This window comes from Psittacula echo, assembly GCF_963264785.1.
Source record: "Psittacula echo genome assembly, chromosome: Z".
Lineage (NCBI taxonomy): Eukaryota > Metazoa > Chordata > Aves > Psittaciformes > Psittacidae > Psittacula > Psittacula echo.
In genome coordinates, this window is record NC_137742.1 from 94,630,122 (window position 1) to 94,643,281 (window position 13,160).

The window sequence follows — 13,160 nt, forward strand, 5'->3', positions numbered from 1 at the left end:
ATTTATATTAAAATACAACTAGTATCTACATGTTTTTCAACTTCCCAGTTGTACAAGGGTGATGGTAATGGAAGTAGTGTCCAGATCTCGTCAGATTTGCAAATCTTAGTAAAAATACTGTTAGCTTGCACTTGATGTTACAGCAAGTAGGTGAGCAGTAACAAAGCTGGCATTTGGTGCAACTCTGTCCTCACCAGGGCCCTCAAAGTATCATGGTTTAGGGGGAAGGGATGGTTAAAGGAATAGCAAGAAAAGGCTTGTATAGGCAGGCATGTTTTGTTTGAATTGTACATCTTCTCATGTATTAACAATTTCATTCTGTTTAGCGTCCACTACTCCCACAGATTTTGAAGTGAAATGCAGTTCTTGCAGGATTGGGACCTTTGGGAAACTAGGGAACACTTTAGTAAACTAAGATGCTAGTTTAGAAGTTTGTTTAAATTAAAGAATTTTTGCTCGTGCACTGATTTTCATAGCCAAAATTTAGTTTAAATTCTGTGTTGAGAAAACATGAAAGGCTAAGAATCCTTGCAGAGCTCAAGTCAGGGCAGCAGCACAACGGCATAATAAAATCAGAATACTTCTGCAATACAAATTTGTATTATTATTTTTAATCTTCACAAACTATTTAGAGAAAAGGTCAGTTAGAATGACGTAAAAGACATAAGAAGAGTAAAAGTAACCAGAACTTTATACCAGAAAAAATTACGGTACTAGAAATCCATCTTATATGTGCTTCTTTAAGTGTAAGTCCATGATTTAAAATAGAGAGGGATTCCCAAAGAGCTAGGTATTACCAGGAACGTATGAGCTTCTGTGCAGTTACCTGGACTTAGGAGTATTTCACTGGAAGAATAGTATTTAGCTTTGATTCGGAGAAAACTCCAGGAACAAACTTGCCAACAAAGTTTTCACGTTGACAAGCAGGTATTCTTTATCATGGTGTCGGGAGACACAGGGGATAGCTCCTCCTAACCTGTGTCCCCATATTGCTACACAAGCCATCCTTATATAGTCCCTGGGCATGCATACATATTCATGAGGCTACGTATGGATTACATTATTTTCCAGAAAGTTCCCCGCATGCGTACAAAATTGTGGTGGTGGTGGTCTCTGAGGCCAGTTTGCTTCTTCCAACAATCTTCATCACTTCTGGCAGCCTTTGAAGCACGCGCAGTAGATGCTCATACCAGCTTAACGGGTTCGTTAACACCACAGACATAACAATCCTCCTGTACTTCTACTTACCAGTTAGTTTAACTGCAGCCCATCCTGGACACCTGCCATTCCCAGATACTCCTTATCCTTGCGTCCTGTTCTTCTAGCCTGTTTTTCTTACATTCATTTTGTACCAAGGTCATAGGGCCTAAAACTGTGTCAACTACAACGATGTATCTTGTACAAGAATTCTCAGTATGTTCTCTAGCTATACTCTATTTTTTTTTTTCTGTGTATCATGCACCTCAGTAATTTTCCATTGCTACTGTTGCAAAGCCATCAAACTTAACAGTACTTAAAACTGGTTCTAAAGGTTTATATATTCCATTTTGTAATTTTGTGCCCCCCCCCCTTGCCTCAGCTGCCTGCGTTAACAAGTTCTGTATTTTGGGGATTTATATTACATTGTGATATTGTTTGGTTACTTTTATTGAGAATATGCAAGTCAGTCAGACTCTGGCCTTCATACTCTCCCCAAGCAGTTACTGCTTGCTAGGAATAGGGGTGGCAAAACTGGCCTGTCTTGAACTACAATAACTGCAGCCTCTCTGCTTCCTTTTGGGCTGCCTTGCATCTGCACACCTTCCATGGTCAAAGCCTCTGTTGTGGGGATGGTTATTCCAAAACAGTTCAGCCAGACCAAATGAACGCAAACAGTATGGTTAAGCATCAAAAACTGATGGGGGGCTGTTTGTCACTGTCGCTGTTACAAAGGGTAAACTAGCACATAGGGAACTTTTAATGGAGAAGTACAAGTTGTACCTGTATTTGAAAGTTACTTTTTTTTCCAGTTAAGCACAGCGAAGGCATTTTGTGACTGATGGCTTAAATAAATGTGGTGGGATGTTAGTGTGTGTAGTGATGAGTACTGTTCTCTCTGTGTCTACTTACTCTGCCTATAAGTATGGTTATAGGCCAAATGCAGCGAAAGGATTCGTAATACAGCAATTAACATAAAAGGAACTGTTTCTTCAATGAAGTCTTTTTATAGCTGTTAAAATAACACATTGAAATGGACAAATGCCATTTTCATGAGGCAAAATATAACCATTAGCCTGACAGAGGGTTGGACTCTGCCACCATTACTCAGGACTAAGCAGCATTTTGCTCTTGAGCTGTTGACTCCCTGTGAAATGGGTGGTAGAAGGCAGACCCTAAAGGCAAACATGCTGCTGATAAATTTGAGATGAGTGGCCAGTGCTGATGGGCCTAATCCCACTATTGCAATGAGATGAAGGCTTAATGTTAATATTGTTGTAAATTTGGTGGGCATGAAAAGTGTTGAAAGGAAAGCTCATGGGAGCCCCAATTCTCTTAGTTGCTGGTCTGGTCTTCGTAGCTGTTTGAGCACTCCTCCTCCACCCTCAAGACCTGATAGGATGCTTGGCTGCATGGATGCAGGACCAGCGTGGCTCTTGACTGCCAAGACAGTTTTTTAATGCAGGAAAAGACACTGGCTTCTCTAGCTGACATTAGTGTTCCCAATTTCTTGTCTTAACTGCTGATTTATGTGTAGGCAATACTGTCTCTACAAATTAAAAAATAAGTGTTATGTATCAAGATCTAAAAATACATACATATTTCCATAAAATTATAGTCACCTGCCAAAGTGTCTTAAGTGTGGAGATAGGCTGTTAACAATAGGTGGAAAAGAAATAACTTTAGGATCTCTTATCCTTACCATGAATGCACTGTGGTATTTCAAAAGTAAGAAGGTAATTTCCACTTCAGTGGATTCTATTACTTGTTGCTTCAGTGGCCTTCAATTGATAGTAGCAAAGAACTGAAAACATACTTCTCCGTGCCTTTGTCTTAACTAGAAAATCCATTACATATCTAATTTTGCTTTTTAGTGATAGTATAAAGAACAGAAAAAAAGTCCTTCTAGAACTTCCTAAGACTGATTCTGTGTGGTGGATGATAATATTCTTTATGGATTATTGACTTGTAAAAGTACGTGTTGATACTATATAGACTAGCTCTGGTCTGTTGCAAAAATAGATATTCTAGCCTGAGCTGCAAAATACGAAGTATTAAATCTAGGTAATAGATCCTGCAGTTCCTTCAGGTGCTTAATAGTTAATGAGTGCAATATCCTTCAAAAGCACTGCAAAGTGAGCATTTGGCTCAAAAAAACTCCTTTGGCATTCCGGGATCAGTACTGGAAGGCAGGAACAGGAGGTTATAGGAATTGGAGATGGATAAACCTTGTGTGTTACCTCCTCCATCTCTCTGCTGAGATTGGACCCTACTCATTTTTTGTTCAGATTGAGAGAGGGGCTTGGGGGCTAGAAGCTTTAGTATCGCCATTTAGTTCTCACAGGTCTGTTTTGTACTTGAATATCTGAACATTTGTGCCATGAGGATTGAAGGGACCAGGGCTGAGCGATGCCTTTACAGGGTGAGGCAGTTCCTGGAGGGTGCTGGACATCTGAGATTGCCTTGCTGAAATGTGGGTGCTCACCCTCATCTTGTAGGAGTGGTGGGAGAAGTACCTGGTCTGGGCTTGATTATGCCAGAAGCCCCCTTTGGAGCATCTCTCTATGTCTTCAGGCACATGAACTGGTCCCAGAGCACACATGGTTGCTTGGATTTACCATAGTTTGCAGAGCAGTAGTTTATACTCCCAGTTGGAAACTGAGACTCTTCCCCCCTGACTTTTTCCCCATCACTGTAAAAATAAAACATTTAAAAGATGCTTAAAACAAAATTTTCCCCAGCTGAAGCATCCTCCAGGCCAAGTGCATGCCTGAAGCAATCTGAAGTGGTCAAGATGTTACCTTGGATTAAAATGGGAGCTTGTGGCAGACCTGTAATGCTGAAGCCCACACCGTTTCTGCAGCCTATCATCTATGCATGGGCCTGGACTGCAGACAGTGCCTCTCCTACATGCTAGTTTCCTATAATTAGAGAAGGGTTTAAAACCACCGATCAGGTAGCAGGGTGTGAAGGTATGGTGTAACCATACAACAGACCTTTGTTTATGGATTTTCATGCTAATTATAGCTGAATTTTTAAATTGAGGCAGATCAGAAAACCTACTGCAGCCAGATGCAACCTTTAGCCACGTTCCTCGCTGTACAGGGCATGAGGGAGCATGTGTCCTGGCAGAGACCATGTTTTAACATCCTTCCCTCAGTACTGTCAGGCCAGAAGGCAGAAGACACCCATTTGCTGCTCAGCTGGGTTATCCCTGTCCTCCTCTGGCCAGTCCTGCCTGCTTTTTTCCAATGCATTGGGTGTTTTAACATACCTCCCTGGGGAGAGCAGCTGCAGGTGCTTTCTCCATGAGTTTGCCGAGAACTTGTGCACGAACCGCATGAGTTTTACATGAAAATAATAGAAATATGAAAAGCACTACTGTGAAGGCCTATCAGCACTGTCCCGTGCCTACCCCAGACTGTGCTGCTGTGACTGGGATGCAGCAGTGCCGGGAAAGAGCTGGCACACAGCATGCAGGCACTGGGTAGGTGCAACTGCTCCGGCTGCTTTCCAGTTCTTTTCCAGAAGTTACTTCCTTGTGATGGGTCATGCAGGCTTGTAACAGACACAGTTATACCAGGCACAGTGTAAGGTGCTCCAATCTCAAGCACCTCTGCTGCAATTCACAGCATTTTTTCTTTTCCAAGCAGATAACAGTATCTATCCTACACACCTTGAGCAAATATTTAAGAGATAAGCAGCACTGTTTGTGCTCAGCAGCAATGACTCTGCTTGTACCCCTGGGATGCTTTGCTAATGTGTACCATGGGGCAGTTTCAGATCATGCTCAGTGTCCCAGCTCTAAACAACCCTCTTCCTCCTCTCTGTGGCATTTCTCACAACCACCTCTTCCTCCAGCTCCACAGCAAAGCCCAACAGCCAAGAATGACTGACAGCCACAGGATAGAAGGCAGGGATTGCTGCAGACCTACCATCTTCGCTGCACGTTTGCACTGAGTGGAGCAGGAGGGTGCATTTCTCTCTTCTTCTCCTCTCCTCTCATAAAATTAGGAAAGAGACATATCTTCCTGACACTTTGCTGAAATGTGCATTCCCTGCTGATTTGACATTGGGCAGAAAGAGTGTCTACAGAATCAATTTTTAATAAATGTAAACAACTAAATTATGAATGACAAAAAATATCACTGAACAGTTAAATATTAATCATGCAATTACTTAAATTAATACTTTTAGTGCAACATTGTGACAGTGTGTTACTTATGTGGTGTTGCTGTGCTGGCTGGGTGGGTGGGACGGGACAGAACTGCACTGGCTCCCTTGTGGTGGGGCTTGGGAGCGGAGAGCTCTGCTTGTACTTGCCACATCCCAACTGCTGGCTGGCCCACAGGTCCTGTGATACTGGGTGCTCCCCTGAAAGCCTCTGGAACCAGATTTACTCACAGAATCCCAGACTGGTTTGGGTTGGAAGGGACCTTAAAGCTCATCCAGTTCCAACTCACTGCCATGGGCAGGGACACCTTTCACTAGACCAGGTTGCTCCAAGCTCCATCCAGCCTGGCCTTGAACACTACCAGGGATGAAGCAGCCACAGCTTCTCTGGGCAGCCTGTGCCAGGGCCTCACCAGCTTCACAGGGAATAACTTGTTCCTAATATCTAATCTAAATCTACCCTTTTTCAGTTTAAAGTCATTCCCCCTTGTTCTGTGACTACGCGCCGTTGTAAAAAGTCCCTCTCCAGATTTGTTGTTGGCCCCTTTAGGTATAGGAAGGCTGTTACAAAGTCTCCCTGGAGCCTTTTCATCTCTAGGCTGAACAAGCCCAGCTCTCTCAGCCTGTAAAGCCTTTGAACAGAAAACAGAAGTTCTTTCTTAATAAGAGTTGCCAAGAAAATGGCTAAACTGTCGCAAACCAAAAAGGAACCCCCTCCACCCCAAAAACGTTCCTGTCCCAAAGCGCCGTTAAACCCCCGGTAGTGGTGTGTGAGGTACAAATCTGTGGCTGTACTCGGTGATGGTCTCAGGAAGACTTGAGGGTGCTCCAGAGGGAACTTGGGATGCAAAAAGCCTTGGGTGCTTCTAAGATGGAGTTGAGTGAGTTTATGAAAGAGATGGTGTGTGGTGAGCTCTGCTCTGGAGGCCAGAGTCCCCGCTTTGCAGGCCCACCCTTGTGTTCCCATCTTCATGGGCGCTGCAGGGACCTCCTATGGACATTCTGTTGCCAACACTCCAGGGGCTGTGGGTAGCAGCAGCTGTCGGTAGATGCTCACATGCAGCTTCCTCCCCTGCCCAAGAAACTAAGAAAAGAATTTACTGGCGCTCTTGTCCTTGTGGGTTGGCTGTCTGCACTGTTTGTTTTTAATCTAATAAAAGGAGATCTTAATATTATAGTAAAATCAGTACAAAGGTAGAAACTCGCCCCTTGGCATTTTGGCGAAACATGATTGAAAATGTAAAAAGCCTTTAGCAGAAACAACAGAAGCACAAAGAAATTGTAGAAATAGGATCAACAGGTTGTGTTTTGGGTGTTGGGAGGAGCAGGGAAGAGCATCCAGACAGGATCTGAGGTGCTGGTGATACCTGCTAAGCTGGAGGCTGGACAGTGACCCTGTTAGGGCTCTTCTCTGCCAGTACAGCGGTGGCCAGGAACAGGGACCCTGCAAGGGTCAGGGTGGGCAGCAGTGCAGAGTGGTGAGGAAGAGCTCATTGCTGGGAGGGCAGGAGGAACTGAGGAGGAGGGATAGATGGCTGGGAAGAGACCATGCACTGGGAAGATGGTGTGAGCATTGCAGGACTGGCCAGGGAGGTGGAGGCAACAGAAAGGCAAGTTTGCCATCCTTAGGCTTGCAACTACTAGGGTTGATCTTGGCTCTGTCTGTTCCCTGTCTGGAGATTAAATCTTGGACAGAAATTTTAAGAGGGTTTTAAAATCAGAAAGTGAAGCTTCCCATAACTTCTAGCTCTCATCACATGGCAGGGCGCTGGAGCTTCCTGAGCCTGCCAGCCAGGCTGGTACCTCATTTCTGATTGAGCACTAACAACTCTGCACAGTGCAAAACCATTCCCATTCCCTTGCACTTGCTGACTTGTCTGCAAACATTTTGTTTCCATGCTTCTGCGCACAGCATTTCATTCTGGCTGCCCAAGATCCACCCATTGAGCACATCAGGTCCTGGTGGGGCTTACAGAGCTGCCTCCAGGCACAGCGCTCTTTTCCTTGGCTTCGCATGCCTGTCAGGCAAACTTTTCTTTCAAAGCTGCTGTTTGAGTACAGTTTGTGCTCTCGCAGTTTTACGTTTTCTGATGGACTTTTCTGCAGGTATTTTTTATCCTGTCAAGAAGGGAGAAGCTGGAGCACTTCCTGCACGCAGTGTTACAACACACTGCAGTGAAGCTGGTTCTTGGAACATAGCAGCCCCCAAAAATGCCAAATAAATCCTTAAACTATTCATCACTCTGTTTTTGGGGTGGCAGTTAAGTCTTTCAACACTCTGCAAGTTTCTTTCCCCAGCAGTAATTTTGCTGGTGAAGAAATACAGCTCAGGGCACTCCACAAAGGCCTCAAAATTCATGTTTTGTTTTCATTACCAAAAAAAAGCTTCACTGCATTAAAAAGCGGCCCATTAACATTTCCTACCCGGTCTTCCTTGCGCCCTGTTGCTGTTGGCAGACCTTTCCTCATACGCGTGGCAGAGCCCAACAGACTTCACAAGGCAGTGGCAGCAAAGGGAAGGAGGTTGAAGCCACAGCGCAGCTTACTGAGCTGTAAGATTTCCAAGCTTTCAGTAGCCACCCAAATTTATTCAATAATGTACCGTATTGAATCTTAAGCTGCTCTATCTGTGTTCCCTCTCCTTTCAGTCTAACCCTCACAGCACACTGGCTCATGTGTATGTCTAAGGAAATAAATTGTCTAGTTCCTGATATAAAATTTAACACTGTACAAGGCAATACATTTAACCATCTCAGGCAAATAGCCCTAAAATAACAATGAAAAAGAAAATAATTACTGGAGGCTTACTGAAACTTGGGATTATATAAATTAAATGCTGCAGCGTGATCTGGATGGTGTTCTCTGATACCGTTGAAAAATAGAAGTTGAAGAAAAACAGTCAACATATTATAATTAGGGTTTAGTGGAGCATTTGGTTATTGTCATAAGTAACTCAGACTAGCTGATTGCTGGCCTAGACATGAGAGGAGGCAGTAAAACCTGGAACTTGCTTAAGAGGGCAGGAAGGTTTTTTTAGCTGAATTCAGTGGGGACTTGCAAAGTCCAGTTTTATTTAATATCTCCATAGTTAATTTAGAAATAAATGGCATGTTAATTAAATCTGCAAATAAATTAGCAAGTTAAAAGATCAGGCTGAGGTGCAGTCTCAGAGCCTGAGAGCAAATCTCACCACGTTGCATGAACCCACAGCCCAAGGCATGCGGCGTGAGGTGCAACTGGAAACACCAGCACTGGTGATGGAGCAAACCTGCCCCTTCCCATCACCGGGATAATGGAGCAGACCTGCCCCTTCCCATCACCAGGGTGAAGGAGCAAACCTGCTTCTTCCCATCACTGGGGTGGGTGTATGCCTTCCCCTTGTATCCCCTTCCCTTGCTGCTGGGCCAAAAACCTTGGGGTGATGCTGCTGGAAGGATGGAGGCAGTGAGGCTGCAGCATCCACCAACAGTGCTGGCCATTGCCTTTTGGCAGGGTTTGGTGAGCTTGTTACCATGGCAGAAGACAGCCCTGCCCTGGTCTCAGTGAAGGACACGGCAGAATTGCATGGCTGAGTCAAAGGGATGGCTTGACAGTGAAATCCAGCGGGCTGTGGGATATTCTCTCTGGGAAATGGAAGAGACCTCACTGGCAGGATTATATAAGACTCGACTTTGAAACACGAGACACTCTACAGTTGGGAACAATGCTGCACTGTCAGAGAGATGGACTCAATTACTTAATAGGTCGTTGCTGTTTGTCTCCTGCTATTTTCCTTTCAAGAACATATATTCAGATGGGTTATTTCTCATGGGAAGGCAAAGCATTCTGAAAGAAGCCAGGCATTTGGAGGGGAGAGGTGGGAGGAACTGCAGGCAGGCAAACGCCTGGTTTGCTTTCTGCAGAGCGTGCTCCTCAGGACATGGAGAAAGCTGGGGTGATATAGCTGATTTTGGTCCTGTAACCAGCTGATCCCCAGGTCTCATAGGTCTTACTTCCTTTTCTTTGCTCATAAAAGATGTGCTGCATTGCTTTTCTTCTGCCAGACTCTGATCCCCAGGACTGCTGGTGGTGGGACTCTGGTCCCACAGGCAGTACTGCAGATGCTGCACTGGCCACTGATTGCTGGTTTGCTAAAACATTTAGTGTTGTATGGCCACTTATCTATCACTAAGGGGTTCGTGCAGCTCATCTCCATAGATGGGCAGCTTCTCCTCTAGCACGGAAAGGTTTTAATGGCAGTTAATCAGAATGACATCAAAGTTGGAGGAAAAGCTCATGGCCAAGAACCCATCTCTGAGTAACCATTTGGTTCTCTGTTAGCAGGACATGTGGACAACGTTATATAATGGTGACACATGTTCTCACCAAAATTACTCTGCCAGCCATGGAGAGAGCATTTCGTAGACACTTTCCTTGTTGGGGTCATGGTCTTAATTGCAGCACTGATTCATGGCAGTGCAAGCTCCAGGCACTTGCTGCTGGTATGTGCCTGTGCACATGTGTTTCTTGTGTGTGAGCGTGTGGGTGCACATGCGTGTCTAAGGCGTCTGTACACTTGTTTGTCACCAAATTAAGATATTACTTCATGCACACTGAATTGATGCAACTAAATTGGCTGGATGTTCTTAAGCCCCGAGGGTGTGAAGAGATTTTTTCTCTTTTGCCCATTTCTTTTTCTTTTCTTTTTTTCAGAATAAGTCGCCTGTTTAATGGCACAGAGCCTATTGTCTTGGACAGTTTAAAACAACATTATTTCATTGATCGAGATGGTGAAATTTTCAGATATATATTAAGCTTCCTAAGGACATCTAAGCTACTGCTCCCAGATGACTTTAAGGTAAGGAAAGCTACAGTATGCAACCTATCTTTTCCTCCTGTTCTGTCATTTGTTTTGGTGCAGGTTGAATTGTGTGTGCTTGACCGAAACACACTTAACTAAATGTTGCTGTTTATTGTTAGGATTTTTAGTACTTGTGTATTACACCAGGGATGCTATTATTTAATAAATGGACCACTGGTTGTCATGGATACTGTAAAAAACGATGAAGCTTATGGCTAAATCACTTTTTCTGAACTAATTGTATTTTCTCTCATTTTTAGCTTACTTATCAGGTTATAACAACAATTAAGAAGCAACATCAGCAACTAGCGCTTACCAGGATGTACTGCTCAGGATCTGAAAGAAATGTTTAAAATTTGATATTTAGAGGACTTAAATTGTATAAATTTTTTTCTTGTTGGTATAAAAAAGAAATACCCTTAAACAAGCCCATGAGGATTTGTGTTAGATGCAGATACTTTGATTTCAGGAAGTAAGCTTTTATACCATTCATGAGTGTCAAAATATTCTTGGGAGATGGAATTTACAGAGGGCTTTTTCAGGAGCATTACGTGTTCTCTGTGAAATAATGGTGGTGGTTGTCACTTTGCAAACCGTGATTGTTTCTAAAAGCTCTCCTCTGGAGAGCACTTGGCTTTGCACTTGTGAAACTTGTAACATTGTCATCCTTATGTATGAAAATTAGAAGATAAAAGTGTCCGCACTGTAGATGATAAGATTCAACAAAAGCACTAACTCCAGGATGAAATGATGACTAAATTGGGATGGCAGTGGGGATCTGCTCAGTTAGAGGATGTGGAGCATTGCTGGAAAGTTCTTGCGCTTTGCAGTGAGATTTCACTTCGCATGTTGGCCTACATAGGCAAGATAATTTGACTAGTCATGACTGAGTCAGTCCGGATTTGTGGTTGCTCTGGCGGCTTTAGCTTTGGAGTACAGCTGATCCTCATGCTGCAAACCTCTCCTCAGCCATTCTTGCCTAAGTTACAAGTACAGTTGTATTTGACCCCTGCATGTGCCTTGGGAGAACACGTCTAATCTTAAGGCAGGGAGAAATTTCGGCATTTATGGGTGGTTTCAGAGCTCCAGCTCAGAAGGGCTGCCATGGCACTGCTCTTTCTGGAGAGTGGCAGGCAGGTTATGGGTTGGGGTACATGAGGCAGGGTGAGAGCCAGAGCATTGAGGGGCAGATGCAAGAAAAGTTCTTTAAAGAGGTAAGAGAGTAAACACATGGGTGGGAGTGAAGCTAAAGACCAGACCAGTTGTGTGGATTGTGGGATGGATCAAGTTAAGGAGGGTGGATGGACAAGCAGTACAGGTGAAAGGCCAGAGAGATGCTTTAGGGGCAGCATTTTGGACAATCTCTTGGAACAAGAAAGCATGAGAAAGGAGGGTAAAAGAGAAGTTCAAGATGATCATAGCCTCAACTGGCATCCAGATTTCAGAGGTGCTGTGAAACAAAACCAGCAAGATTCATTAAGAGCCTGGAGGTGAGAGTGCTGGTGGGTGCCAAGGACTTGTCTGCACAGTGAGCCCTGGCAGCGCTGGGAGAGACTCAGGAGAGCCGGCGCTATGCCCGGGCTCAGTCCGTTGTTCCAGACCATCTCTTTGCATAGGGTTAACTGTATTTTATTTAGTTCTTCCCTGGGAGAGCTTTAGAGCAAACCCCAGGCTAATGAGGGCTCAAGAACAAAGCAAAGTATTGCTAGGTAGGGAGTAACTAAATAAAAATGCATAGAAGAATGTGCTGCAAAGCTATATTAAAACTGCGTTGTAAACGGATTTGACTTCACAGAAATTGTGTAATTTTACCAGCATGATTAAAGTGACAGAAGACAATAATCAAAGGCAGCAAATGGAATCACTTGGTGGTTCTAAATGCAAAACTCTATTTAAGGTATAAAACCTGACAGGTTTTCCAGTGAGACTTGCATTAAATGTTCTTTATGTCAAACAAAGCATTATCAAGTGTTTTGAATATTTATTAGTTTTTACTCCTTAATTTAATCAAGCAGTTTATTAGCCTCAAGGTTTAGCCAAGTTGCTTTTCAACTTGAATTGCTGCTCAGATGGTTATTTTGGAAAGTTTAGAATGTTAGTACTGCACTAGCGTTATTGTGTTTGCTATTTAAGTGTTGTTTTCAGACTAAGTTAACACTGAAATGCAGAGAAAGTGGGTATGTGTTCCAAGGCTAGTGATTCTTTATTATCAAGTCTGACTGGTGTGTTTACAGTGAATATTAATTACACTTCCAACTACTAATAAGCCAGAACTTGAAAGTGTTTTGTGTCTGACAGGTCTCCCTGCTGAAAGCAACATTCTAATAGTTCATATAATTTTCCTGTGTTTGGGGGATTTTAAGCCACATGAAGTATGCTGAGAAATTACTGTGAGCTGTTTGGCTCAGTTCTTCGCAGCCAGCCTGTGCTGAGCCAGGCGATGGCGAGCAGCCTGAAGCTGCTCACAGCTCCTCCTCCTGCACTGATTCAGAGACCTGTGTGTGGGACCATGACATCTTGAGCAACAAATGTCCTGGAGCAGAGTGTGGAGCTAGCACCTCCTGGTCTGCCGTGCTGCTGGGTTAGGGGATGGCTGGCCCTGAAGCTCCCTCTCTGCAGCCCACAGTTTGGATTGGAAGGGACCTTAAAGCTCATCCAACCCTCTGCCATGGGCAGGGACGCCTCACACTAGATCAGGCTGTTCCAAGCCCCATCCAACCTGGCCTTTCTGCCTTGGTCTTCCCCCACCATCAGAGGTGTTTCCCCAGGACATTTCTGAGCAGCATCTGCCCCCTTCACTGCCAGTACATAACTTCATTCAGAACCAGGACTCATCACACCTACTTACTTGAGACTCATACCTCCCTTAAGAGATTGTCAAACAAAACCAGATACAGGGAATGTGTATATTATTGCTCCATCTTAAGGAGAGGAGGAGCACAAATACACA

The 13,160-nt window shown here is 44.1% G+C and overlaps 1 protein-coding gene across 2 annotated transcripts in view; it reads left to right on the plus strand.

Annotated features, from left to right (window-relative positions):
• The window catches only part of KCTD15 (potassium channel tetramerization domain containing 15), a gene marked incomplete at both ends in the record, with an annotated part of 50,517 nt that overhangs the window by 26,285 nt on the left and 11,072 nt on the right, over positions 1 to 13,160 (plus strand). For both annotated transcript variants that reach the window (XM_080637678.1, XM_080637679.1), the window contains one exon: positions 10,063 to 10,207. In XM_080637678.1, coding sequence (XP_080493804.1) covers positions 10,063 to 10,207 — 145 coding nt within the window. The remainder of the gene's footprint in view (positions 1 to 10,062; positions 10,208 to 13,160) is intronic.